The 27,887-nt window shown below is 43.2% G+C and overlaps 1 protein-coding gene and 1 non-coding gene across 6 annotated transcripts in view; both read right to left on the bottom strand.

Annotated features, from left to right (window-relative positions):
- LOC114045007 overlaps positions 1–154 on the bottom strand; it is a 257-nt gene extending 103 nt beyond the window's left edge. Inside the window, exon 1 of the small nucleolar RNA XR_003569321.1 lies at positions 1–154. This exon is cut by the window's left edge and continues 103 nt beyond it. This is a non-coding gene — a small nucleolar RNA (small nucleolar RNA SNORA73 family).
- A 14,644-nt stretch (positions 155–14,798) lies between these two features.
- The window catches only part of PHACTR4 (phosphatase and actin regulator 4), a 120,754-nt gene continuing 107,665 nt past the window's right edge, over positions 14,799–27,887 (bottom strand). For all 5 annotated transcript variants that reach the window (XM_027864504.1, XM_027864507.1, XM_027864505.1 and 2 more), the window contains 5 exons: positions 26,232–26,287; positions 22,713–22,774; positions 20,857–20,994; positions 19,392–19,468; positions 14,799–15,512 (listed from right to left, as the gene is read on the bottom strand). In XM_027864504.1, the coding sequence (XP_027720305.1) occupies positions 15,497–15,512; positions 19,392–19,468; positions 20,857–20,994; positions 22,713–22,774; positions 26,232–26,287 (349 nt within the window). In that variant the 3' untranslated portion in view covers positions 14,799–15,496. The remainder of the gene's footprint in view (positions 15,513–19,391; positions 19,469–20,856; positions 20,995–22,712; positions 22,775–26,231; positions 26,288–27,887) is intronic.

The following is a 27,887-nucleotide window of genomic DNA, read 5'->3' as shown; positions in this document are numbered from 1 at the left end:
CTGAGAAGGTTTAGGAATATGCAGGTGCAGACACAAGGCCCAGCTTGATATCCAACGTTGTGGAATGGGACTGTATGTCACAGGGCAAGGCCCTACACTCCCTTTCGCCACTTGGACAGAGCCTGGAGTCATCTAGCCAGGATACCCACGTTGGATATTCAAAGAAGGTTTAACTGACCAAACAAAAATCAACAAGATCCAAAGAGCATTTCAGATATAGTCTTATCAAAAGATTATTGCCTACAGAAATAGTTCACTTCCTTAAGTATGGCCATGTTACCAGGCATGCCCAAAGATCCCATGGCAGAAGCACTCCAAGGCAAACTGAAACCTTTTCTTTGTAGAGATATGGATAAGTACCAAGCAAAGTACTTGTTGGAAGGTTAGTTGTACTCAGTCCAGCTACTGTAAACTGTTACTTTACAATGCTGGGCCCCCTTCTTATCCTACAGCTACCTACCATACTGATTATAGGTTTAATCAGGCTAGTCCCTTGATCAATAAACTTCAGTGGCTTCCTAATGAACTCTTCCACATTATCCCACCTGACCCAACTTCTATCACAGCCACCCTTACCTAACTTTCCTAGAGACGGCACTACATCCCCACGTGGCAGTTGGGTTTTCACAGCCCGGCTCCCATTGCCTCAAGGCTCCGCTCCTCTGCCACTTCCTAATCCTATTAGGGAAGGTGAGCCCACCATTCTTAATCTTCTGTTTAACTGTTTATATGCTGGTCCTCTCCACCGCTCCCCACTGCTGCCAGCAGACTAAGCAAGCTCCTTGAGAGCACTAAATTTCTAATTCTGCACTAAATGTTATTTACATAGACTTAGAAGACATCCACAGAACGTTGGCATTATCACTTTGATCCTCACAATTTGCTGCATATTACCCCCTAACAAAGATGTGGAAAGTGAGGTTAAGACGCCAGCTCGATGCTCCAAGGTCCCCTCCAGCTCCAAAACTTACTAACTCCTCGAGGAATCCCCGGATCACTCTACACATATTATTACTACGGAGCATTAATTATTAATTGAATCGAATAAAATTAAAACTTAAATTCTTTCCTGGAGGGTGGGGGGAAAGGGGAAGGAATAAACACCTACTGCGTACCAGACACTGTCCTAAAGGCTTTGCAGATGTCATTTCACTTGATCCCCCCTCGGGGAGGGAAGGGGTGATATTATACCCATTTTAGAGTGCAGGAAACTGAGGCATACGAGCTAAGTAACACGGCTAGTGATCAGATTGGAAGCCGGCTCTTCTCAGCTTCAGGCCCAGCCTCTATCCATTGCACCACCTGGCTGCCTACAGCTAGGGAGCCGCTGCCCCAGGGCGGGGAATAGCAAGGCCGAAGAGCCCCGGCTGATGGGGCTCGGGGTGCCCGGGCACGGAGGGTGGCCCATGCTTGCCGGCGGTGGGGGAAGCCTTCCGCGCACGCGCTTTGGAGGAGGCCGCGCCACTGCCAAACTTTTCCTGCAGCCACAGGACGAAGGAGGAAAAGGGAATCCGAAAGAGGAAGCCGAAGCGAGGATAAAGACATGTGGAGGGAGCCGGGTAGGGACAAGCATGGCCAGACCGTCACTTACCTCTAAAAGAGATGAAGACAACCCCACCATCACGACCGAAAGAGAACAGCGGGCGCAGAGCACACCCATTTATAGCTGGAGTGGGGGGGCACGGAGGGAGCGCAGCGGCTTCTGGGCAGGCGCACATTTTGACTCTCGTCTCGCGGGAGCTCTAAGTAGCTCGGGGCGGAAGTGACGAAAGAAATGGAGACAGTCGAAGGGCAGGACCGTGAAATCTCGCGAGATATCCGTCTTTCTGTGGGCGTTCTCGATTCGGGTTTGTTTTTACGGGGGGAGGGGTTGTTTCCCAGGTGCGCCTTGCGGCTGGGAGCCAATCGGCTTAGGCTAAGTTGTGGCGCGCTGGCGAATCGGAGATTGGGTTGAGGAAAACAAAAGTTAATTTTTTTCCTTACTCTTACGGAGTCCTGACATTCAGTTAAATTAAGAAAGCATCTTTGAAGTGCCAACAGTGCTTTAAGCACGGAGAGAAAAACAAAACCATACCTGTACTCTGGGAACTTTCGTTCTGGACCTGGGCTATCACTGCTATGAAGAACTTGCAGGGGAGGAAATTCCCTCCAGTAGTTCAGGTCCACACCTTTTTTTCACGCGAGCACGAATCAGCGAATGAATAAAAGGAACACTAACAAGCATTTAATTGGCCCTCTTAAGCTTGCTAGAGCTTTACAAATATCTCATTAGATCCTCCAGAACCCCGGGAGTGAGGTGCTATTACCATCCCCATTTTACAGATGGGGAAACTCAGACATGTTAATTAACTTACCAACAAGCGTCTGAGTCAGCATCTGAACTCGAGTCTCTTGGAACTTCAAGTCCGGCACTCTATTATAAATGAATGAATGAACGAAAAGAGCATTTATCTAGCTCCTCCTGTGTGCAAACAAGTGTGCCAAGTGCTGAGGTATAAATAGAAAAGAACTGACATCTGAAAGGAGGAGATAAGATATGTAATCAATCAATAAACATGTCTTAAGCGCCTTCTATGGGCCAGGCACTGTGCCAAGTGCTGGAGATAAAAAAGGTGGCAAAATTCAATCTCTGCCTTCCAGGAGCTCACAAATCTAATGGGAGAGACAACGTGCGAATATATCCAAAGCAAGCTACATGCAGGATAAAAAGGAGATAATTAACAGAAGGAAGGCACTGGAATTAAAAGAGGCTGGGAAAGACTTCCTGTAGAAGATGGAATTTTAGTGGGGACTTGAAGGAAGCCAGGCAGGTGTGTAGTTGGAGCTGAAAAGAAACAGCATTCCAGGTATAGGAGACAACCAGAGAATATGCCACTGGAGAGATGGAATATCTTGTTGGAGCAATGGACAAGAAGCAGGGAGCAAGCTATGAGAAGACTGGAAAGGCAGGAGAAGGCTAGGTTATGCGGGGTTTTGAATGCTAAATAGAATTTTGTATTTGATCCTGGGAGAAAAGGACCCAGGACAGAACCCTGTAGGACACCTATGGGCATGATCTAGAAGAGGATTCAGCAAAAAAGACAGAAAAAGAGTGGTGAGAAAGGTAGGAGAGAACCAAGAGAGAGTGGTGTCCCAATAGTTTGTAGAGTACGGGTGTGTGTGTGTGTGTGTGTGTGTGTGTGTGAGAGAGAGAGAGATGATCGGATCTGTGCTTTAATCACTTTAGTGACAATCACTTTAGTCTTTGAATAGAAGAGTGAGGAGGAATCTGAGGTAGACAGACCCACCAGCAGGCAGTAATCCAGGTGTGAGGTGATGAGAACTTGTAGCAGAGTGGTGGCAGTGTCAGAGGAGAGAAAGAAGCATATTGGAGAGATGGTGCAAAGGTGAAATCTACAGGTCTTGGCAACAGCTTGGATATGGCGCGTAAGAGGTATACAGGATGACTCCTAGATTGGAAGCCTGAGGGACTGGGAGGATGGTGTTACCCTCTACAGTAATAGAGAAGGTATGAAGGAAGAAGGGATTAGGGGGAAAGATCATGAATTCTGTTTTGGAGATATTGAGCTTAAGATGTTTACTGGATATCTACTTCAAGATGTCTGAAAGGCAGTTGGAGGTGCAAGATTGGAGATAAGAGTTAGAGTAGGAATGGTAGATTTGAGAATCATCAGCATAGAGATAGTCATTAAATCCATGGGAGCTGATGAGATCACCAAGTGAAGTAATACAGAGGGAAAAGAGAAGGGGTCCCAGGACAGAACCCTGTGGGACACCTATGCGCATGATCTGGAAGAGGATCCAGCAAAAAAGACAGGGAAAGAGTAGTGAGAAAGGTAGGAGAGAACCAGGAGAGGGTGGTGACCCAAAAACTTAGGGAGAAATGAGTATCCAGGAAGAGAGGTGATCAACAGAAAAACCACAGAGAGGTTAAGGAAAATGAGAATTGAGAAAGGGCTTTGGCAACCAAGAGATCATTGTTGTTTTTTTTTTGTAACTTTGTAAGGAGCAGTTTTTGGTGGACCGAGAAGGGCAAAAGTCAGATCTTAAGAGGTTAAGAAGAGAGTGAGAAGAGAGAAAGTGGAGGCATCTATTGTAGACAGCTTTTTTGAGGAGGTTAGCTGTTGGTGTTTTTCCTTCATTCTTGAAGAGGACCATGACATCAGGGAGGTGATGCCAGGACTTGCAAGTGAATTGGATTTAAGTGAGGGAGGGCTGTGCAAAGTGACCAGCCTCACTTTCTCCTCCAGAGCCATCTCTGTCCAGTGGCAAGATATAGATTAGGATGACTGGAGAGGGCACTGGATGCAGTGGGCAACGGCCTTTTTAAACTAAGATCTTTAACAGGTCCCAATGACTAAGGCTAGGTAAAAAATGAGGCTGAGAATGGCCTCTTTTACCTAGTCAAAAAAAAAAAATCAATCAATCAATCTGGGAGGGGAAGACCATCAGGGTTTCTAGCCAAAACAGAAACAATTGCTATTTACATTCACTCTGAGCCAATCAGGGCTCAAATAATGACCAAGTGAGGCTTGGCCTGGGACCTGTTGTTGGCTGATCAAAGAGATTCATAGTGATTTGGGTTTAGGCATGGTCCTTGAGAAAAAAAAAATGTAGGCCGTAAGCCCCAAGATATCCTTCAAGGTTTCAGGGATCAAAATTTATATTCCTTTGGGCAGAGTACCCGCAGGTAAGGGTATGATTCCCTATGTAGATAGTGGGAAGGAAAGGGAAGGGAAAGGAGAGAGAACGAGAGAGAGAGAGAGAGAGAGAGAGAGAGAGAGAGAGAGAGAGAGAGAGAGAGAGAGCGAGCGCATGAGCGCTGTGTTGCCCAACTGGCCAGTTACAATTGGGTATCCAGTAGGCAACTCCTACTACTACTCACAGAGGTTGTTATTTGTCCTTTGTTCTCAAAGAGGACCATGACATCAGGGAAGTGATACCATGACATGCAAGTGAATTAGATTTGTGAGAGGAGGCTGTGCAAAGTCATAAGCCTCACTTTCTCCTCCAGAGCCATCTGGGTCCAGTGGCCACAGAAAGATCAGGACAACTAGAGATGGCCCTGGGAACTGTGGTTGTTTGATTGACATGGCAGTGAATAATTAAATCAATTTAGGTAGTCATTTTTTATTATATTGGCATGAATAATAATAGATATCTATACTAATTTAGGCCTGTATTTAATTTTTGTCACCTTTAACAATTGTTGGAGGGGCTACAATTAAAAAGGCACATAGAAGCATAGCTAGTGCAGCTAACCCAACCATTCTGAAAAACAACCTAGAACTCTGCCCCAAAAGTCACTAAACCACTAAGCCTATACCCTGAAGATATCAAAGAAAGATGAAAAGGACCCCACATATAAAAATATTTACAGTGGTTCTTTTTTCACTGGCATAGAACTGGGAACTAAGGGGGAGGTGCGACAACAATTGAGTAAAAGTTGAATGCTACAAAGGGCAGATAGTTAGCAGGTGTAGGAGAAATTAAGTGAAGGTCTTGGTCCCTCCCCCCCACCCAGGTTAGAGGAGACATGGATGTGTATGTAGGCAGTAGGAAATGAGCCATTAGAGAGGGAGAGATTGAAAATAAGTGAAAGTGTGGGATGATAGAAAGGGCAATCTGTTGGAGGAGACAGGATGTAGTGGGATCATTTGAACAGGGAGAGGGCTTAGCTTTGGTAAGGCATAAGGTCATTTTATCTTGTGAAACAGGAGAGTGGCAAAAGACATATGAGTGATATAAGATAAAGAGGGAATTCACAGGAAATGACCTTGATTCCTTCAGTAAAATATGAGGCAAGGTTTTCAGTGGTGGGGAGAAGGAAAATCACCAGAGGTTTGGAAGAGCAGCAGTGGAGAGTGGGATAGTGAGCTGATAAGGGGGGTATGGTAGGACTGCCTAGCAGCAGTGAGGGCCCAGGTGAGGTTGTGTACATACATTTGTAGTGGACCCAGTCGGAACAGTTCTGTGATTTTACTTCTTTCAGTGGCACGTATAGGAGCATAGGCAGCACATGGTGGGAGTGATTCAAGATTAAAGCTTGGCTGGGAGTAACTAGCAATATGATGAGGGTCCTAGGGATTCAAGACAGGACAGTGTAGAGTTGAATTGGTTCACCAAGGAGTCAAGATGGGGAGAGAGGAGAGTGGTTAGTGCAGGGGAGATGGCCTAGGAGAGAATAGAGGGGTCAAGGGATTGGAGGTCACAGTGCCAATGCAGAATAGAATTAAGGAGGGTAGAGTGAAAAGTGAAAAGCCAATAGATTATGGTCAGATAAGGGGATTTCAGAATCCTTGAACATGCAGGTGGCTGACGGCAAGATCAAGGAAATGACCATCTTTGTGTTGGGGTGAGGCTGGGTGGAAGAGTAGCTCATAGGAGGTAAGTAGTTCATGAATGTAGTGGTTGGGATATTTGAGGGAGAATCCATCTATATGTTGAGGATGAGAGCAAGAGTTGGGGAGAAAAATTGTAATCCAGCTGTTAAATTCATTGGAGGAGGAAGGGGAGTGACTTGGGATCTGTAGACAACAACTTTCCAGGATTTTTATTGGGTGGTAGATATGAATGGCATGAACCCAAAGGAAGGGAGGTTATTGAGTGATGGAGGAAGAGGAAGAACTGGGAAGTGGCAATGGGGAGCAAGAGTGTTCCAAATCCCCCACCTCAACTGAGGAGAATTAATAAAGTACAGCCATATATAGCGTGGTCAAGGAGCCTGTGTAATCAGGGGAAAGCCAGGTTTTAGTGAGAGCTAACAGACAGAAAGAGTGGGAGAAGAAAAGATTTAAGAAGTTTGTTGCCTATGGAACAAGCATTCCATAGGGCACAGTGGGTGGAGTTGGGATGTGCCCAGCAGGAAATTGAAGGCTCTGGGCACGCAGGAAGTTTGAAGTCTTCTCAACTGAGGAGGCTGAATGTGAGGTGGCAGCAGAGAGAAGTACACTTGAGAAGTGCAAATTTTGAGACATCACCACTCTAACTGTTCATATGAACTATTTGTGTCTCCAAATGTGTCTCCAATTTGTGTCTCATGATGGAAAATGCTATCCACATCCAGAGAAAGAACTATGGAGTTTGAATGCAGATTGAAGCATATTATTTGCTCTTTTTTTTCTGTTTTGTTTTGTTTCCTCTTTCGTGTGGTTCCTCCTATTGGTTCTAATTCTTCCTTACAACGTAACTAATCTGAAAATATGTTTAATAGGAAAAAAAATAAAGTATCCACCAATTGAGATTGTCAAGGGAGGTCCAAATGATGTACTGTTAGGCTAACCAGAAGAAGACACACCTAAGTAGGCCCTCTTTCTGGGTCTTTTTGGTGCAAATGGAAGTTAGTTAGTAAAATCCTTTTGTTACCAGGTTCCATGCTGTTAATAAAAGATAGCTTGCTTGGAATTCCAGCAGCTACAGTTCCAAACACATTCACCCACAATAAAGTAAATGAATAGTGGTGCTGTTGACCAAAATAATTAAATCAGAAGGGGTAAATTTAGGAGATGGCAATGACTTATAGATGGTAAGAGCTGAAAATCTGAAGATCCGCAGAGAGTTCAGGACCATGTATGCGGAAGTCAGAGTCATTGAGGTGGTAATTGAATCCCATAGAAGCGAATGAGATTGCCTGAGAGAAGAGAACTTCAGGAAAACTCATCTTAATGGATAGGGAAGAGAGCAAGAAGATAGGGAAGGATTGGTCAAAGTCAAAAGAGAGTCTTGTGGAGTGGGATATTTCTGATACTCAGTGAACCTTAAGAGCATGAGGACTGAGAAAAGACCTTTGGATTGGGTAACCAGGTCCACACTGGTGACCTCAGAGCAGTTCAGTAGTGGTGGGGTTGGAATTGTAATCTGAGGTAAGATTGAGAAAAACATGGAAAGACTTGGACTTATGAAGATGCTATTTACCTTCAGAGGAACCGATAACAAGTGGAAATAAGCATAGTATGATCTTAGATTTGTGTATGAGTATAAATGTGTATGTTTATAGATATCTATGTATATGTATTATGGTTACAGATATAGCTCTATCTATGTTTAATTGTAGCCTTCTTTAGGGAAGGAGGGGAAAAAATAAACTAAAAAGTGCACAGCAGAGAAAAAAAAACCCAACAAGGAAGCAAAGAAAAGCTAGTCAGCTTTGAAAATACTGCGTAGTTATTATTTAGGTTTCCTTGAAATGGACATTTATTGTTTTATATTGAATCCTCTCTTATGGTCTGCTGTGCACATGGCAATGTTTTATTTTCTTTTCTCATTTTGTATTTAAGTTTAAAATAAATGCAAAAATTTACAAAAAAAATAATAGTTTGGGGGCAGCTAGATGGTACAGTGGATAGAGCACTGGCTGTGGAGTGAGGAGGACCTGAGTTCAAATTCAGCCTCAGACACTTGACACTTACCACCTCTGTGACCCTGGGCAAGTCACTTAACCCTGATTGTCTCACCAAACAAACAAAACAAAAAAATAGTTTGAGGTAAGACTGGGTGGTAAGGAGATGGAATCATGATTTATAAAAATTTTTTCTTTCTAGAGGCTTAGCAACAAAGGGGAAGAGAGAGGAAGTTGAATGGGATAGAAAGGTGAAGTGATTAGGGAGACATAAATGTGTTTTAGAGGCAGATCAATCAACTAGCATTTATTAAACGTGAACTATGTCTGAGGTAATGGGAATTTAAAGACACAAATGAGACGTCAGATGAGGTGCTAGAGGGAAGAGGGAGATTGTGCCGAAGACTAATGAGAGAGAGGTTGACTTGACACACGCTACTTCTCCTTTCTTAGCATCTCCTACGTTGGATTGATTCTACTTGGTGGCTCAATGGATGGGGCGCTGGGCCTGGAGTCAAGAAAACCCAGCCTCAGACATTAGCTGTGTGATCCCGGGCAAGTCACTTCACACCGGTTTCCTCAACTGTAAAAAAGGGGATGATATTTGTAAAATCATTCAGCAGAAATACTTGCTTATTTCTTTCTGTTTTCTGCCATGGGATGCCAGGTGGGGTCCTATTCTTTCTTGCTTGGATTATCTCTTCTACAGACTTCCAGGCCAATCTTTACAGAAGCATAGTTCTGATTAATCACTCTTACGTATACATTTTATATTTGTATATACATACACACACACGCATGTATACACACACACACATACATACATACATGTGGCTTTCCACTTGATAAACTAAGAACTCTTTGAAGATGGAGATTGTTTTGTTCCTGTCTTTAGGGCAGCTAGATGGTGCAGTGGATAGAGCAGCTGTGTAAGAATTATTTTGATGCCCTTACTCAATTTATTCAGTTCCTTGTGATTTAATGGTATACACGGGTGTATTAAGAAAAACAGACTTAAATTTGAGTTAGCTATGTCAGCTAATGCTGTAAGAATGAGTTGTGATTAATTAACCCACCATGTATTGATTATATTACTTGTGACTGATTTTACAGGATAGACTTACGCTGCATTAGTTAGGCCTGTTATAAGGATTTATCTTAGCTTGTGCTGCTGTTTTAACACTGACACTCCTACCGCCCTTCCTAAGAGTACCATGCTTAAGTTATTTTAAATGGAATATCTCTTACTATCTTTTCTTGCTGGGTTTTGTTGGTCACATGTTCTTTTGTGTATTCTTGGTGCCTCTTCTTAATTTCTTTTGCTTCTAAGTCCGTACCATTTTTGTCTTTTATCATGCCCATTTTTTTTTTTTTTTAGGCAATTGGGGTTAAGTGACTTGCCCAGGGTCACACAGCTAGTTAAGTGTCAAGTGTTTGGTCTGAGGTCGGATTTGAACTCAGGTCCTCCTGACTTAAGGGCCAGTGCTCTATCCACTGTGCCACGTAGCTGCCCCTATCATGCCCATTTTTGCATGAAATATTCCTAAGATAGTTCTAATTTTTTTGAAGAGATGTCTTTCCCATTTTATTATTTTCTGTCTTTGCATTGTTCATTTAAGAAAATATTTTTCTCTCTCCTTGCTATTCTCTGGAATTCCACATTCAGGTGGTTATACCTTTTAATTTCTTCTCTCCCTTTTGTTTGCCTTCTTTTCTCAGCTATCTGTAAAGCCTCATCACACCACCATTTGGCTTTCTTGCTCTTTTTTTTTTCGGAAGGGGAGATGTTTCTTGTTGCTGCCTCCTATACAATATTGCAAAGCTCTGTCCATAGTTCTTTAGGCACTTCATCTATCAGATCTAATCCCTTAAATCTATTCATCACCTCTACTTCGTATTCATAAGGGATGTTATTTAGGTCATACCTATGTGGTCTGATGGTTTTCTCTTTTTTTAGGTCTGAATTTTGCCAGAAGCAGCTCATGATCTGAGCCATAGTCAGCGTCAGAACTTGTTATAACTGACTATATAGAGCTTCTCTACCTTTGGCTACAAAGTATAAATCAATCTGATTTCCATAGTTACCATCTGGCCATGTCCATGTGTAGAGTCACATTTTGAGTTGTTGAAAAAGTATGTGCTATGAGCAGCAAGTAATCTTGACAAAACTGTTAGTCTCTGCTCTGCATCATTTTGTACTCCAAGGCCAAACTTGTCTGTTATTGAAATTATCTTTTTTTTCCCCCAGAGGCAATCAGGGTTAAGTGACTTGCCCAGGGTCACACAGGTATTGTCAAGTGTCTGAGGCTGGATTTGAACTCAGGTCATCCTGACTCCTGGGCTGGTGCTCTATCCACTGTGCCACCTACCTGCCCTCCATTTATCTTTTGATTTCTTACTTTAGCGTTCTAAACCCCTATGATGAATGTGACATCATTTTAAGGTGTTATTTCTCAATGTTATAAGTCTTCAAAGAACTGATCAATTTTGGCCTTTCTGGCATCAGTGGCTGGAGCATAGACTTGTACTATTGTGATGTTGAACAGTTTGCCTTGGATTCAAAGAGATATCATTCAGTCATTTTTGAGATTATACCCTACTACTGCTTTTCTTGCTCTTTTATTGACTATGAGGGCTACTCCATTTCTTCTCAGGGATTCTTGCCCACAGTAGTATAGAGAGTGAACATTTGAATGAAATTCACCCATTCTGGTTCATTTAAGTTCTCTGACACCCAACATTTCAATGTTTAATTTTCCATCTCCTTTTTGACCACACCCAGCTTACATAGATCTTACATTCCAGGTTCCTATGCAATATTGACCTTTACAACATCAGACCTTGCTTTACTCACCAGATGCGTCCACAGCTGAGCTTCCTTTTGGATTTGACCCAGCTGCTTCAAGAGTTACTGGAGCTACTTGTAGTTGCCCTCCATTGTTCCCCAGTAGCGTGGTGGATACCTTCCAACCTGATGGACTCATCTTCTGATGTCATCTTTTATCATTTTGGTACTATCCATGGGGTTTTCTTGGCAGATACTGGAGCAGTTTGCCATTTCCTTCTCTAGTGGATCACTTCTTGTCTGAACTCCCCACTATGAATACCTGGCCATTTTGAGTAATTCTGCACAGCATAGCTCCTAGTTTCATTGAGCTGTACAACCCCCCCCCCCAAAGCATGTGATCGAAGGTGGGGCATGGAAACGTCGATGTCCCTTATTCCTTTCACTCTGAACCTCTTTGCTGGAGGAAGGATATTATGACATAGTAATCTCAGGGTGCTAGGGTTCATTCATTCAATATAAATTCATGGGGTGATAAAGGCATTAAAATAGAAACATTTTTGAAAAAAAAAAAGTGATGAGTATGTATTGTAAATAAGTTTGGGCAGATAAGGCCTTGCAATCTCCTTCAGATAACAAATTACCCACTCATACTAGATTAGTAGTTTCATAGAAACCTAAGCCTTTGGTGAAGTGATGTGATCCAGTCAGCCATGGGACTCCTAAGTGTCATCAGTGATAAATAGAATGTTGAATTTTTAGAGGGGACAGGAAGGGTCCAAAGATTCAGGGATAGATGGAACCTCATTTTTCAGGATGATTTTGACTCGGGATTTTTATTGGGACAGGACTGGATGGTTTACTCTTGTCCAGGGCAAAATCCCTGTAGTCCATGCTCGCTACATTCAGGAGTTCGGGGCACTTCCAGGAAGTGCTGGGGCTTACAGTCAATCACTGTAATCAATAATTGTAAATAGTTGTTTGCATGTTGTCTCATCCATTAGACTATAAGTTCCTTGAGGGCAAGGCCGGCCTGGCATATCACAAAGGTTGACTGACTGGTTTGTGCACATGTCCTAACTTCTTTACAAACTCTAATGTCGCTATGAGCAAAAATGGATGTTTTTCATTTTTGCTTCTCCAGTACCTTGTACATAGCAGGCACTCAATGTGTGTTGAATTCCATTATGGAGAGAGCCCTGGAAAATGAGATAAAAGGCCGGGCTTTCCAGAACTGTCACCTCTTTGGTAAAATCACAGCAATAAAGTTTCAGTTTCCAAATCTGTAAAATAGGGACAGTAACTACCTGTACCCCCACTACACTGGTTTGGGTTCAGAGTCAAATAATATACCATATATCAAAGCACACTGGAATGGTAAGCACCATGAGCCACTGCTACTACATGGTTCCAAGTGCACTTTCCCTATTCCCACGTGACCTGTAGAAAACATAAGTGCAGCTCATGGACAACTACTCCCATTCTCTTTATTCTCCACTGAGCAGCTTAGCGCTGAGAATGGAACATGATCACTGGTTCCCTGGGGCCTCATCTTCCTCCATGAAAATGTGGAAATAGTGGTCTGCTCTCTCCCAAACCACAGAACCCTGCCCACACATAACATACCTGTGTGTATATATTCCCCCTCTAATTTGTAAGGTCACCGGTTATGTCTAAAGCATATACCCTTTGGGAGGTTACCTTGGTATACAGGATGATACACATATTTTTAAATAGAATTTTAGTTTAATACCACCAAAATTTGGCATAAGTGTATACCAAATATTTCTTCCCCTTTCAAAGGTCTTGTTTATTCATTGGCCCAAGTTTGGACCAATAAGCATTATTGGTTTTTTGTTACAAATTGTTACTATTTAAACTTATAAGTCTTAATTTGGATAAACTATCCCCCTCAACTGTTACATAAAAGGTTTACTGCATAAATACCTGTGATTTTCCACATATGCAAACAAAGGAGTCAGCACAGGTTTTGTGAATAAAATAGGAAATTTTAAAAAAATCTATAATACTTTAATAATTAATATTTATTGATAGGAAGACTGATATACAATGTAATTATTTCCTCTACAAAGAGATTTTGTACATCAAGAAAGTATTCTTTAGTCTAAAATACAAGATTTTTCTAGGAAGAACTTTACCTCTTCTTTACATTATGTGAATTTTTGATAATTACAGGGAAAGGGAATTCGAAATCCATCTTATAAAAAAACCCTGAAAAAGACTGGGTCCCCCCCACCCCCCAAAAGAAGGACATGACTGAGATGAAAGGTTAATGGGGCTCCCTGGTGGCACACAGAAGGCTGACTGGTAACCCAGGGCACCAGCTTGGCACCTTTGGATTATAAAGTGAAGGCAGTGAGAGGAAGGTAGCAAACATCTTCTCAAACCCCAGAGAATGCTGGTGTGAGTTTCATTCAGCTAGAGGTGTGGCTCCAACCATGCCCCAGGCAGGCCAAATGGCTAGGAAAAGACAAGTGAGCAGGTACCCATGTGGGCCTACCTGCCTTCAGAGGACAACTCATATTCTTCAGTAGCACCATCACTTGCCTTCCCACTGTCATCCTAAATTATACCATGGGACATGGTCACAGCACCTACCTTGACAGTTAATACTGCCCCCCCAACCCCCCAAAGAAACACTGCCTTTAAAGGTCACTTTAGCCCTTTGTTGGGACCTGAAATTCAAATATTTCACAGTAGGCTTCACACTGACATACTGATATGGAAAGGGAAAAAGGAGAACACAGTCGAGCATTGGAGAGGATAGAGCAAAGGAACAAGGTAGAATACAAGGGGGGAAAAAGGAGAAAACCATCTAGGAAACTGGCACAAATTACAAAACTTTAGAAAAAAAAAAATCACACACCAAACAAACCGCAAAACCACATTTATCAGTGGGAGCAGGACTCATTTTTTTTTCCTCCTCTTTTGGGTATGAATCTGAGGGAAATAAAGGAGGCTAGATGGTTTTCATAAAAATCTAAGAGCATCTGAATCATTCATTTTAAGGCAGCAAAAATGATGAACAAGAATGAGACCCCTTTGTGGAACAGAGTTGGGGGGTGGGACATCAAATTGGGTCTAGGCACCAGGTGCAAATGCTAGGGTTTGCTAGAAGAGAAATGAGCTGAGGTTTGGGCGGCTGGTGAGAGATGGAAGGGATCAGTATGTAGGTGTTGGGGGAAAGGGAGAAGTCAGGAAGTGATCCACGTGAAGGGGCAAATGCAGCAGGAGAGGGCCAACTGTTTTGGGGTGAAGCTGCCAAGGTGACAAGAGAGGGAACCAGTACATGATCCTGCTTTTTATTTCCCCCCAAAGTCCCGTCACTGTGATTTGGTGAGCCCCAGCCCACTGGGCATGACTGTGTTTCTGGCTGGTGGGAGGAAAGGGACCTCCCCCCACAGAACTGCTCCAGCTCAGTTTTGCAAGAGAACACAGTTCTTGGTCAGTAGTGATTCAGCCTATCATTTGGTGCAATAAAATACAAAAGCCAATCATACAGAAGTCATATTGGTGTCAGTTTCCTGCTTACCTGTGGGGTAGTTTTTCATTTTGTTTTTGCATTAAGAAAATATACACACATTTCCCATTTCACCAACCCCAGAATCTGGTGTTGCAGCTCAGACTAAACCAAGAAAAGATCAACAGGAAAAATAGATGTAACCAACACTTCTTCAAGATTATTTACAAAAAAGAACCTGGCTGATTGGTGTCAAAATGGGAGTCAATGGATCTTGGGCATCCTTTTAGGCTCAACTGTCCGATGAAGAGAATATTGCTGTGTTATGCGAGGTATGAGACAGTGCTTTTCAACTGGCCTTAATTAATGACACATCCTCGTAGGAGGCCAGAAGACCTTCCCTGTATGTCCCAGCAACTGGTGAGCTAGACGAAGGGCAGGGAGTGAGGAGTGGCAGCATGTCTTTTTCCCAGGAGGCAGGTGCTGGCAGCTCCGGCCTCTCCACCAGCTGGGTTTGGTAGTGGGGATTTTGCCAGGATGTGGCTGGACAGGGTATTATACTAGCAGTACCAGAGTGCATTCACACAGGGCAGCAGTTTCTTAGGGGGAGCAAAATGTACAATCTGAAAATCCTCCCAAGAACTTTGGGCTCTGCTTGAAGTGTGAGATGCAGTCCACAAAGGTGGAAAAGCACTGGTATATAGTGTTCAGTCTGGCCCCAGAGGTCCTCATTTGTTCCAGTGAAATGCTACATTCAGAGAGATGTCATCCACCTTAGAACTATGGTGAGTCCATTTGGGGAGAACTAAAGGGTCTTCGATGTATTGAGAGACTGAAGCAGGAAAGCAGCCCTGTTTTGGGGGCCTTTAAGCGTCTCCCCCGCAAGTCAGCATCATGGTCGATGGAAGCTAAAACCAGACAGGTAAGAGGGAGGTTACAATAAGCATGCACAATCAATACTTCACTCTTAAGGCGAAGGTGGGCAGGTTAACCCTTAGTGGCTTCACCAGGGCCACATAATCACAGTCTTCCAAAGCATCTCTTCATAGATCTCAAAATTCACCCAGTTTAACCCTTGAGGCCCAACCATGGCAGCACTTTCCTAGCCACACCAAGGAGTTCCCAGGCTTCTCCCAAGCCAGCCCATTCAGTGTAAAGACAACTCCAATTATTCCTTCCTTACAGTGGCATGAATTCTGCCCCACTACCTTCTAACCATTAGTCTTTAGCTCTGCCTTCCAGGTGCCAGACAAAAGAAATGTAACTTCTTTCTCAAGAAATAGCCCTTCAAAGACTTGAAAGCAGATCACTGTCACTGTTCCCTGCCCCCTCCTCCTTTTCTTCAGGGTAAATACTGCAGATTCTTCAGTTAACTCTTCTCCAGCATGATTTCCAGGCTCCAAAGCAGTCCAGTCCCCTTTTCCAGTATGCATTCCAATTTTAATATAACACAGTACCCAGAGGCAAATAAATAGAACCATCCTTGTTCTAGACACGCATTATTACAGCTTGAAGTCCCATTAGATTTTGGGACTGTTGCGTCACCATATCAACAGATATGAAAAATAGGTCCTTTAGACCAACGTCACAGACCTTTGTAAATGGACTGCTTTCTATAAATGTTACCTACAGCCAAAGAGATTGCTGCTATCCACAGTGTTAGAAAGAGAGCTCCCACCATGGCATGCTTAATTCAATTAAACAAATATTTAATCAGAGCCTACTACATACAATGAACGGTGCTAGGCACAGGGGACAAAAAGATAGGCTCTGTTCTTTCTGGGAGAGGGTGTGTGTGTGTGTGTGTGTGTGTGTGTGTGTGTGTGTGTGTACACAAATGTACACAAAATTTAAAGTTATGGGAAGAGAGAAGACAGAGGAATAAAGATATAAGAGAAAAGTAAAGTGGGGTGGTGGGGAGAAGACCACTAAAGCACTAACAATTATGGATGGGGAACTGAGCAAAGCCTCCTATAAAAGCTGTGCTTTGAAGGACGCCAGGGGTTCTGAGGATGGGGTGAAGGAGGAGTATGTGTCAGACATGGGTACCTCCTGTGCTAAGGATGGAAGGAAGAGATGGAATGTCATTTACAAGCAACAGCAAAGCAGGTCAGTTTTGAAAAAGTATTTAAAAGCAATATTGTGAAGGGTTTTAAATGTCAGGTGCATGAGTTTGGTTTTTTGAATGGCACTAAGGATCAGCTAAAAGTTTTTGAAAAGGAGCATGACAGGAATTCAGTTTGGCAGCTGGGTGGAGGATGAATTGGAGAGACAGGAAACAGGAAGAGCAATTAGAACTAAGGCTACTGACACTAGCTGGGTGAGAGATGAGGAGCTGGTGGAAAAAAGGGAATGGATACGAAGCGTGTTGTGGTGGTAAAATCAGCAAGACTTAGCAACTGACTGGAAACATGGGTACAGGGACAGGGACCGTAGTGTTCATTCTTTGTTTTGGAAGAGGATCCCTGGGAGAAGGCAAAGTTAAGTACAACCCCAAGACTGTAAAACCAAGTGATCACAAAGATGGTGGTGGCCAGGCCCAAGGGAACTTGGGTCCAGATGAATTTTGAGGAAAATGAATTCCATTTTGGACATCTTGAGTATAAGATGACTTTAGGAAAATGAGGTTGCTAAATGCACTCCAAGGGAGAGAGTATGTAGAGAGAAGAGATGAAGGCCCCTGGACAAAGCTTTTGGGGATACTTACACTCAATGGGTGAGTTGAAAACAGACAGATCAAAAGAGAGGTTACAATGAGCAGGCAAAATGCTCTGCCCTTCTCATAGCACCTAGAATAATGTAAGGTTAAAGTGGGCCAGTGCTACCTTCGGGAGGCAAGCAGAGGCTAAAAGAGGAGGACAGAATGGCAAGCAGTGTCAAATGCTGCTACATAGATAAAACGGGATGAGGTCTGAGAAAGTGAACTGACTCTGGCAATTAGGAGAACACTGGTAGCCTTGGAGAGAGCTGTTCCAGGAAAGGTAAAGAGTTCAAAACCAAACATAAGGAACTAAAGAGAATGAGAGCTGAGGAAATGGAGGCAAAAAATAGTGACCCTCCCTTCTAGGAGCCTGACTGTGAAAAACAGAAGAGACAGACACAGGATAACAGCTGGAAGGTATGCCGTTGCCAAGTAAAGTTTTCCTTTGTTAAAAAAAGGGAGGCCTTGGCATGCTTGAAGAGAAGGAGGTGATGAACAAGGAATAACCAGAAGCTAAAGAGAGGTAATGATTAGGCACGGAAGGCTGCCACAAGAGATGGGAGACGAAGGGTCAAGAGCCCAAGGGAAAGCATGGTTGTGGCAAGGACCTTCTTCTCTTCCTCAGAGCCTGGAGTAAAGGAGGGGAAAATGGGGGATCTGAGGTGTGGAGAAAGGTAGAGTGCATTATAGATGACCCCTATTTTCTGAGTGAAGTAGAAGGTAAGGTCATTTGCTTGGAGGCAGGGGTAGAGGGAACGAGGAGTCACAGGAGGTCTGAAAAGAGAGGAGGAGGCTTGGAATAACCAGGTAACATCATTTGTAAGTGAATCCAGTCAAGAGACATATGGTAGAGGTCTGCAAGGTGCACAATGGGGCAGGAGATTAAAGGGTAGCTGATTAGGGTAGAACTGACCAACTTTAATAATAATAAGATGACGGGAGCTTGGGATGGGAGGAAAGAATTTCAGAGTTCCTTCCAACTCATGGAACATTTAGGTGAAGGTCAGAGCAACGGCATGGTTCCTATGTATGGATGAGATGAACTGAAGATAGAGGTCAAGAGAGTTTAAGAGGCAGGGTGTTTGGAGTGGGGGGGGCAATACATATACTGAAATACATATACAGCTGTGTATGAGGCAGAGAGGAAGACTGTGAGCTAGGTACAGAAAGAAGGGAAACTGACATGGAGGGTGAACAACAACAGCAATAAGGATTTGGGACAGGTTAACAGAGATGGATGGAGTGATGGAGGGAAGAAGACAACCTGGACATCGGAATGAAGAGCAAGGAGTATACCTAACTCCTCTTCCACCTGGCCAGGTACACTGGGACACAGGGAAAAAGGACCAGTCATTAGCAAACAGCTGGGGAGCTGGATGTGAGAGAGGAAAGCCAACTGGGCTGAAACTCTCACAGTTTCACATAGCATGATTAGGCTATGGAAGGGACCTTAGATATTATCCGGATCAATTTCCTCACTTAGGTGGTTAGTGATGAGGAAACTGAGCTCGAGAGAGGAGAGGTAATATTTCTTCACTTATAACCTAGCTAGAACAACCAGACCTCTAATACTGAGGTTTTCCCCAGTCAATGAGTTTTCCTGTCCTCACTGGGAAATCTCATACAAGATTGAATTGGCCTGGTCCTCCCATGCCAGAGGTCCCTTGTGCCCCTCTGACTGGACTACTGGGCTAGGGGCTCCAGGAACTCTATTTAAAGAACAGGCTCAGCACACTTTTCTTCTCCTTTCCTCCCCACCCGTATCTGGACTTCTCCCTTGGGCTCCAGCTGGGCCACCCCTCCCCAAGGCTTCCTTTGGTGCCTAGCGGACCCTAATGGATTGTAAGCTCCTCAGAGGCAGAGACTATCTTTGTTTTTCATTTGCATTTGTACCCCAGAGATGAGCACTGTGCCAGTCATGCAGCAGGTACTAAATATTTACTAAATGACTGCCATTCTGGTTTTTTGGAGCGTCTTTTTTGTTGTTGTTTTGTTTTGCTTTGTTTTTTAGGATTCCAAGAATTTTTAAATGATTCTGCCATGTTTTACTGTTTTGCAAGGATTAACAGGATTCTTTGTCTCTTACCGTGTAAAATGTTTGCTGTCTTCATGAACTTCCATCTCTGAACTTTTAAACTCATTGAGTTCCTTTCGAATGGCAGCCTGCAGCGAAGACATAAAAAGGCTTTTAGCTACTTTTCTCCTAGCCACAATCATAGTCTTGGCCAGAGTGACAGAAAGACTTCTCTCAGTGAAATAAGAGAAAAAGACCTATGCACATTTGCAATTCAGCAGGACTGATAAGAGAGTTGACTGATTTTTTTAAGGCATTTCATGTTGAATTCTACTACCACTTATTAAACATCTATTCCACGCAAAATGTAGGGTAGTGGGTAGAGTGCTGGACTTGGAATCAGTACTGAACTAAATCTCACTTGAGATACTGGCTGTGTGACCCTGGACAAGTCAATTAATCTGAGCCTCAGTTTCCTCATCTGTAAAACAGGGATAATAAGAGGATCTACTTCACAGGGTTGAGAACCAAATGAGAAAGTATGTATCAAGCACTCTGCCAATACTATGTCAATGTAATCGATTTTACATATATATATATATATATATATTTTTTTTTTTTTTGGCTTAGGCAGTTGGGGTTAAGTGACTTGCCCAGGGTCACACGGCTAGTAAGGGTCAAGTGTTTGGTCTGAGGCCGCATTTGAATTCAGGTCCTCCTGACTTCAGGGCCGGTGCTCTATCCATTGTAATAGATTATTAAGGCATTGTTCTAGGTGTTGGCTATAAAGAGATAAAAAATGAGGCAGCCCCTGACCTTAGGGAGCTTGGAATATATAGAAAGGATATCATGTGGTAGATGCAAAGAAGTGTGACTGGGCAAAGAGACCCAGACAAAGTGCTCAAGAAGGGCAGAGGGAGAGAAGATGTTTTCCCTTGGGGCAATCAGGAATGTTTCATGGAAGTGGTGGCACATGAGCTGATGCGGGAAGAGAAAGTTTTCATGTAATGAAACTACATTTTCATGTAATGAAACATACACATGTGGAGAAATAAGTTGTGGAATTTAGGAATTGGGAATATAGATGACCACTGAGTCATCTACAGTCAGCCCCGAATTTTTACAAAAGAAAAACTACCAGGCCTTGCCCAAGGTGACACACCAAATTAATCTCCAAATCAAAGTCTGGACAAATAAGAAATCATTCCAAGGGGAGGAAGCAGCTTCTGCTCTACGGACAATTCTTTCTTTCAGTCAGTACATTTGGTGTTATTCTTCAGTCGTTTCAGACTCTCTGTTACCTCATCTGGGGTTTTCTTGGCAGAGATACTCCAGTGGTTTTCCTTCTCCAGCTCACTTTACAGATAGTGATAGTGAGGCAACCAGGGTGAAGTGACTTGCCCAGGGTCATGTAGCTTGGGAGTGTCTGAGGCAGGATTTGAACTCAGAGGATCAGTCTTCCTGACTCCAGGCTGGGAACTTTATCTATTGTGCCACCTAGCTGCCTTAAATAAAGCAAAAGATGTTTTCCAGGTACCTTGTCAGCAGGGGTTAATTTTGTCCAGGGCTTGTCAGCTCGCCGGTCATAGTCCTGAGCGTCGGTTACCTCTACATACTCATTAAATCTCAGGATTTTCCTGGCTAAGAGTTCAGCCACTGTAGGCCTTTGACTAAGCTGAAAGAAGAAAAGAATATATTACCTTCCTTGTAGCACTAGTTATCAGGTACCAACCACGGATTAAAAGCTGATTATGTATTTGTGCGTTTCAAATGACTACAACTATATACAAACACCTATATAAAGAGACTGGACTACCCAGAAATAGGCAGCTATGTTTTCTATGTTTATAAATAAAGAGTTCATTTTTTAACAAAAGGTGATTATACATGTGAAAGTTACAAATACTAACTTAGAGAGGACCTCTATAACAACCCAATTAGGTCACCAAAGGACACGTTTCCATTCATTCTTCTATCTAAGCTGGGCCATCTGTTTCACAGCTGCCTGGGGAAATGGGGAGAAGAGAAGGCTCGATCTCTCCTAGACTTCCTGGAGTGTCCAGGGTCATTGAGCACAACCTGGAGCTGACCAGGAATCTGCCATCATCAGTTGAGTCTGTGCCCAGCCTGGAGAATGTCTATCCATAACTGGAGCACACTGTCCTTCTCCAAATATTTCCTGCTGTCTTCCTCTATCATTTGCTTTAAAACTTCAGCAGTTTAAGATATAGAGCAGACAGTTGCTTGGCATATAAGATTTCCCAGGAGGAAGCTTCACAGTCTTTTTCTTCTACATTTTTGTGAATAATAGAAATGGTTTGGGAAAGAAGCTCCTAGGTCATCCAGTACAAATTGGATCTAAACAGGATTCTGCCCTACCATGACGGTGAACAAACAACCTCATGAAGTATTCCACTCTTTTTTTGGATCACTCTAGCCATAAAATAATTTCTTCCTTCTATTCAACCAAGATCTGCCTCTCTCTAATTTACAGAATCACACATTCAGAGCTGGAAGGATATCGACTCCAGACCTTTGATTTTGCAGATGAAGACATTGGGGCACAGGGCAGTTAAGTGCCCTGTCAAGGTCCCAACAGCTAGCAAGTATCCAAGGAAGGTTTTGAACCCAGGTTTTCCTCTGTCCACTAGACCATGCTGCCTCTTTGACCCACGATTGCTAGATGCTGTCTTCTGGAGCCAAGCAAAACAAGTCAAAGTTTTCTTACACACGACAAGCCTTCAAACCTTGGCTAGGAGGAATCCCCAGGGCTTCTCTTTACACCACAGATCCTCACAGGATGTAGCTCTACATTTCTTTGACATCCTGGTCACCATCCTTGGACACCCAGCTAGTTTATCAAAGCTCTTCCTGAGACAGATGCCCAGAACTGGGCCTGAAGCCCTCTTAGATGCCTTCCTATGCTAGGGCAGCAGACCATCACCGGCCTTGTTTAGGGGCCCTGAGAGTGAATGAGCTTTGGGCTGGTAAGCCAGTCACCTGGGGGCTCAGTGAGAACAAGGGCCACTGAAACTCAGTTTTCACACAGATTACTGTCTAGTGAGATTTTTAAAATTTGTGTTCTACTGATGTTTTCTGTATCTACATCATATTTATTTCTGATAATGCACCTCCCCTACTTCTCTGCCCAATGAACCTTCTTGTGCAAGCAAGACTGAAAGTAAAACTCCCTCAAAAATCCAGTCCAGCAAAACAAACCAGTCATACCTTTTTCATCCTAAAAACACAACTGTCGTTATTACAGCACAGTCATCTCCCAAGAAACTTCCTGTCTGCTTTGAGCTTTTCTAATCAGCACCTATCTACATAGCACTCAGGTCCAACAGGACACACAACAAACAGCTGACATGCACAAGAGTTGTATGGCTGTACCTTCCTGGTCAGTCGACGTTTGATTTCTCGTTTTTCTGCTTGCCGGTCAGCTTCATTTTTGGCTACAATTAGAGGATGGGAAATGATAATATGAATTTTTTAAAATTCAATTTGCAGAAAACATTGATCCCCAGTTATCATATTCAATGTTTTTCACTTGGCACCAAAAATCCACCTAGAGTACACACGTAAGAAATGAGTCTCTGCACTTTTACATTGGAGGAGAAGTGGGGGAAGGTGAGAGAGAAAGAGTGAATCTTATTCTCATCGTTATTTGGCTTAAGGAGGGAATAACATACACACTCAATTTGGTATGGAAATCTATCGTACCCTACAGGAAAACAGGGGGGAAGGGGATAAGGGTGGGGGGAATGATAGAAAAGAGGGTAGATTGGGGGAGGGGATAATCAGAAGAAAACACTTCTGAGAAGGGACAGAGTCAAAAGAGACAATAGAATAAATGGCTCCCCCCCTTCCCAATCCCCCTCCCCACCCCACGTGGCAGGGAGGGGGGCAGCTAAGTGGTGCAGTGGATAGAGCACTGGCCCTGGAGTCAGGAGGACCTGAGTTCAAATCTGGCCTCAGATACATAACACTTACTAGCTGTGTGACCCTGGGCAAGTCATTTAACCCCAACTACCACACCAAAAAGCAAAAATAAATAAATAAATAAATAAAAAATAAACAGGGCAGGATAGGATGAAGGGAAATATAGTTAGTTTTTCACAACATGACTACTATGGACGTGTTCTGCATGACTACACATGTATAACCTGTATCGAGTTGCTTGCCTTCTCAATGAGGGTGGGTGGGGAGGGAGGAAGGGAGAGAATTTGTAACCTAAAGTTTTATTTTATTTTTTCTTTACGTAATTGGGGTTAAGTGACTTGCCCAGGGTGACACAGCTAGTAAGTGTCAAGTGTTTGGTCTGAGGCTGCATTTGAACTCAGGGCTGGTGCTCTATCCACTGCGCCACCTAGCTGCCCTCGAACCTAAAGTTTTAAAAACAAATGTTAAAAATCGTTTTTACATGCAACTGGAAAATAAGATATACAGGCAATGGGTAATAGAAATCTATCCTGCCCTACAGGAAAACAGAATGGGGGGGTGACAAAAGGGAGGGCAATTAGGGGAAAGGGTAGTCAGAATGCACGCCGTCTTGGGGTGGGGTGAGGGGTGAGATGGGGAGAAAATTTGAAACTCAAAATCTTGTGGAAGTGAATGTTGAAAACTAAAATAAATATTTAAATAAACTAAAAAAAAAAAAAACAAATAAAAAAAAGAAAAAGAAATGAATCTCTGGGGCTCAGAGGTTGGGTTGCATAGTTTCTGTGCTTAAAACTTACCAAGTGAATGAATGTGGTTTAAGATCATATTAAGAGTGTCTTGGACCTTTTTAAACCCAAATAATAGCTGTGTACCACAGTAGAAATAACCTTCAATTTGGGGTTCTAAATCTGCCTATTAGTAGGAAGGTGACCCCGTGTAAGTCATTTGTCCTTTTTATACCTCAGTTTTCTCATCTGTAAAATAGGGATAACAATATCACCAATCAGATGCAAAGTCTTTTCTTTTTTTTTCTTTTCAAAGTCTGTTTTTCTCTTCACAATTTCTCTTCTACACACCTCCTTCCTGCCTCAGACACGGTCTCTACTGTGAAGCAGGCTCTTATCACCTCACACCTGGCCTCATGCAGTAGGCTGCTGGTTGGTCTCTCTCACTAGTCTGTCCACTCTGCTCCATCCTCCACTCAACAGCAAAACTGATCTTCCTAAAGGATAAGGCTGACTGGCAAACTGCACCCACCCTCTCCAATTCCATAAACTCTAGAAGCTCCTGATCACCTTCAGGGTCAAAGATAAAATCCCCTGTTTAGTTTTTAACCCCACCCCACCCCACCCCCCACCCCGAAACAGGCCCTTTCCAAGCTTTCCTGTCTCCTTACCCTTTGAGCCCCACATCTTCTGAGATTCAGTGACACTGACTTCACTGCTATTCCTCACACATTTTCTCAGGCTTTCCACCATGCTTGGAAAGCTATTTCTCATTATGTTTTCCTCCTAACTTTCCTGGATTCAAGGCTCAGCCAAATCCAACCTTCTGCAAGGCGTCTTTCTGGATGCCCCTTAACTCTTCTCTGGACTGTCTCCAGTTCCCTCTGTCTATCGCTTGTTTGTACATGGTTGTCTGTCTCCCTCGTTAGAACGTATGCTCCTGGAGGGCAGGGACGGTCTTTCAACCTTCTTTGTGTGGCCTGTACTAAGAACAGTTCCTGACACAAAGGAGCCAGTTAAAAATGAGAGTTGACTGATTACTTTCCAGGGTTGCTGAGAGGATAAAATGAGCTAACATTTATAAGGCATGCTGCAAACAACAAAGTGAGATATGTGTGTATGACTATGTATATGTGTATGTAAATATATGTATATTCATATGTGTGTATGTAGATGTATATGTAAGTTTCAGCCAGCTATTAATTTACTGACCATCTCTGTCCTTTAGTTTCCCCATTTTTAAAATGAGGATAATGACAGTTATCCTAATTGCCTCCCAGGTTTCTTGTGGGATGCAGAGAGAGCTAATGGATGTGAAAGCACTCTGTGAACTAGAATGTGTCACACATAAGTAACACCATTATTCCAGGGAAGCGTAACCACATCCCCAAGATACCCTGGTCTGCTTTCAAATGCCAGCCTCATACAAACTCAGAGAACATTTCAAGAATTGTTCTGGTTCATGCCAAGTGGATAGAACACAAAGTCCTGTTTCCTGAATGGAGTGTGGAACTTTTGGAGATCCTGGGGGGCAGGAACACTGCCCAGTGGGGAAGAGCGGTTAAGGAGAAGGTACCAGCTGAGCTCAGGGACTGCTCTGAGAAAGGCAACTAAATAAAACTGTCACAGAGATTACATCTTCAGTTCAAATCCTTGTTACAGGGGACTCCCATAGATTCTCCCAATATTTAAGATACGTCAAACATAAAACTAAGCTAAGTAAAACAGTAACTTTCCTAACATACGAAGTCACCTCAGTGACAGGTTCCATGTATATAATCATAAAATATATTCCAATGTATACAAAGTGTTTTGTAACTCTTTTTTTTTTTAATGAGGCAACTGGGGTGAAGTGACTTGCCCAGGGTCACACAGCTAGTAAGTGTCAAGTATCTGAGGTTGGTTTTGAACTCAGGTCCTCCTGACTCCAAGGCCAGAGCACTATTCACTGCGCCACCTAGCTGCCCCCAACAAAGAACATTCTTCACACCAGCCTCGGGACCCAGGTAGTCCCAATGTTACACTATTGTCCTACTCCAGGTGGCCCAGCACAGCCAATTTTGTAGGGGGAACAACTCTTGATTGGACTATTTCCTAAGGTGGCAAGTATCCATTTCCCCCTCGTGGTTCTTACATTCTGCTTTTGTTTAGTGACACTTCAGTCAGAGATAAAGCAGAACACACAAGATACAAAAAGCCCCGAGCGCCCCGGCACGGCTGAGCTCCGGTGCTGGCTGTCACTTACGCTGCAGTATGTTCCTTTGTTCCAGTTCTTCTGCTGTCGGTCTCTGACTCAGCCGTCTAGAAGGACAAGAGAAGGCATTGAGGTTGCGCCCTGTGCTTGCTTCGGGTCCCTGGTGCATCACGAGGTCAGCAACATTACATTTTCTACCACTGAGAGCACAACATTGCTAGAATCGGGGAAAGCAGCACATTCCATCCACGAAAATGGCACGTTCAGGTCAACCTTCAACTTCTTGCACAAAGATGCCTCGTATGTACTTTATAGCAGTTTTTATCTAAGTTTTTCAGCTGTCTTTTCTTTGCCAATAAGACCTTTTTTTTTTTTGGCTAGGCAATGGGGTTAAGTGACTTGCCCAGGGTCACACAGCTAGTAAGTGTTAAGAGTCTGAGGCTGGATTTGAACTCAGGTTCTCCTCACTCCAGAGTCAGTGCTCTATCCATTGCGCCACCTAGCTGCCCTTCCAATAAGACCTTTTAATGCTAGGGGGACCTAGATAAGAATACCAAGGTCTCTGCAGTAGGGTCACGAAGGGTAACATCTTAATTTTTCTCTGCAAGGTTCCCAGGGGGTGACCACTTTCCTGCTAAATCTAAGGGCCACTGATTTCAGAGTCCTCATTGTTCCTGACACAGCAGCAGTGGCCTCCGTCTACTGCTTCTTTATACTCTTGACCATGCTGTCTCATGGTTCCTTCCTGTACGCTCATCATCCAAGTTTCCTATGCTGAAGGCTTGTTTGGGATCTCTCCTGTTCTTTCTCTATACTCTTGGCTAAAGATCATCAGCTCCCATGGAGACAACTAGCATATTCGCAAATATAACTCCTAAATCTACACATCCAATCCTCCTTTCTCTACCAAACTCCATCTAGTCCCACATGTGTCTAGATGACAATTCCACACGGATGTTCTACACTTGGGGCAACATGAAAAACCTATTTAGCTGAACAAAATAATAATAAGAATAACTATTTCTCAAGTTTAAAGTCTCTTTCCAGATTTTTCCCTTTATAAAGTGTGAAAAAGGTCAAGAACCAAAGGTAAAATTCTGGAATATGGATTAAAGGTGACAAATTTGGAACCAGAAACATCTCCAGACTAGTAAAAATCATGGGCTTCTCCATTTCCAGAAAGGAATTAGGATCTCCCTATGGACAATACCAGCTTTCCCCACTCTGAAAGGGTCAAGATACAGATCAGAGAAGTCCTTTTGAACTTTTCAGGGTGCAGAAGAAGAATTAAGTGCTTCTAGAATTAGATTAAGTTGCTTTTGCTTGGTAAGAGGGAGTAGATGCTAAACAAAAACTATACCACAATATGACCTTTTCCTGGTTTAAAACCCTTACAAACTTTACTTCAAATTCTCTTGTATTAGAGATGTCCAAAGGCAGAGGAATAGGGTGAGGATGGACTATGTCATTTTAGATATTTCTCTACACCAGAAATGTTTGGAATTAGGAATGATAAATTAATTTTGACAAGACTGCTTCTGCCAGACTTGTGACTGAAACAAAAAGGAGAGTATTATATTTTTTGCACAGAGGACAGCCCAAACACAACATATCCAAAACAGAATGTACTCTCCATTCCCCCAGCAGAATGTCTCTCTCTCTCTCTCTCTCTCTCTCTCTCTCTCTCTCTCTCTCTCTCTCTCTCTC

The sequence above is a fragment of the Vombatus ursinus genome, unplaced genomic scaffold (assembly GCF_900497805.2).
Source record: "Vombatus ursinus unplaced genomic scaffold, bare-nosed wombat genome assembly UNPS02014775.1, whole genome shotgun sequence".
In the NCBI taxonomy this organism is placed as follows: Eukaryota; Metazoa; Chordata; class Mammalia; order Diprotodontia; family Vombatidae; genus Vombatus; species Vombatus ursinus.
This window is presented reverse-complemented; position numbering and strand designations above follow the sequence as displayed.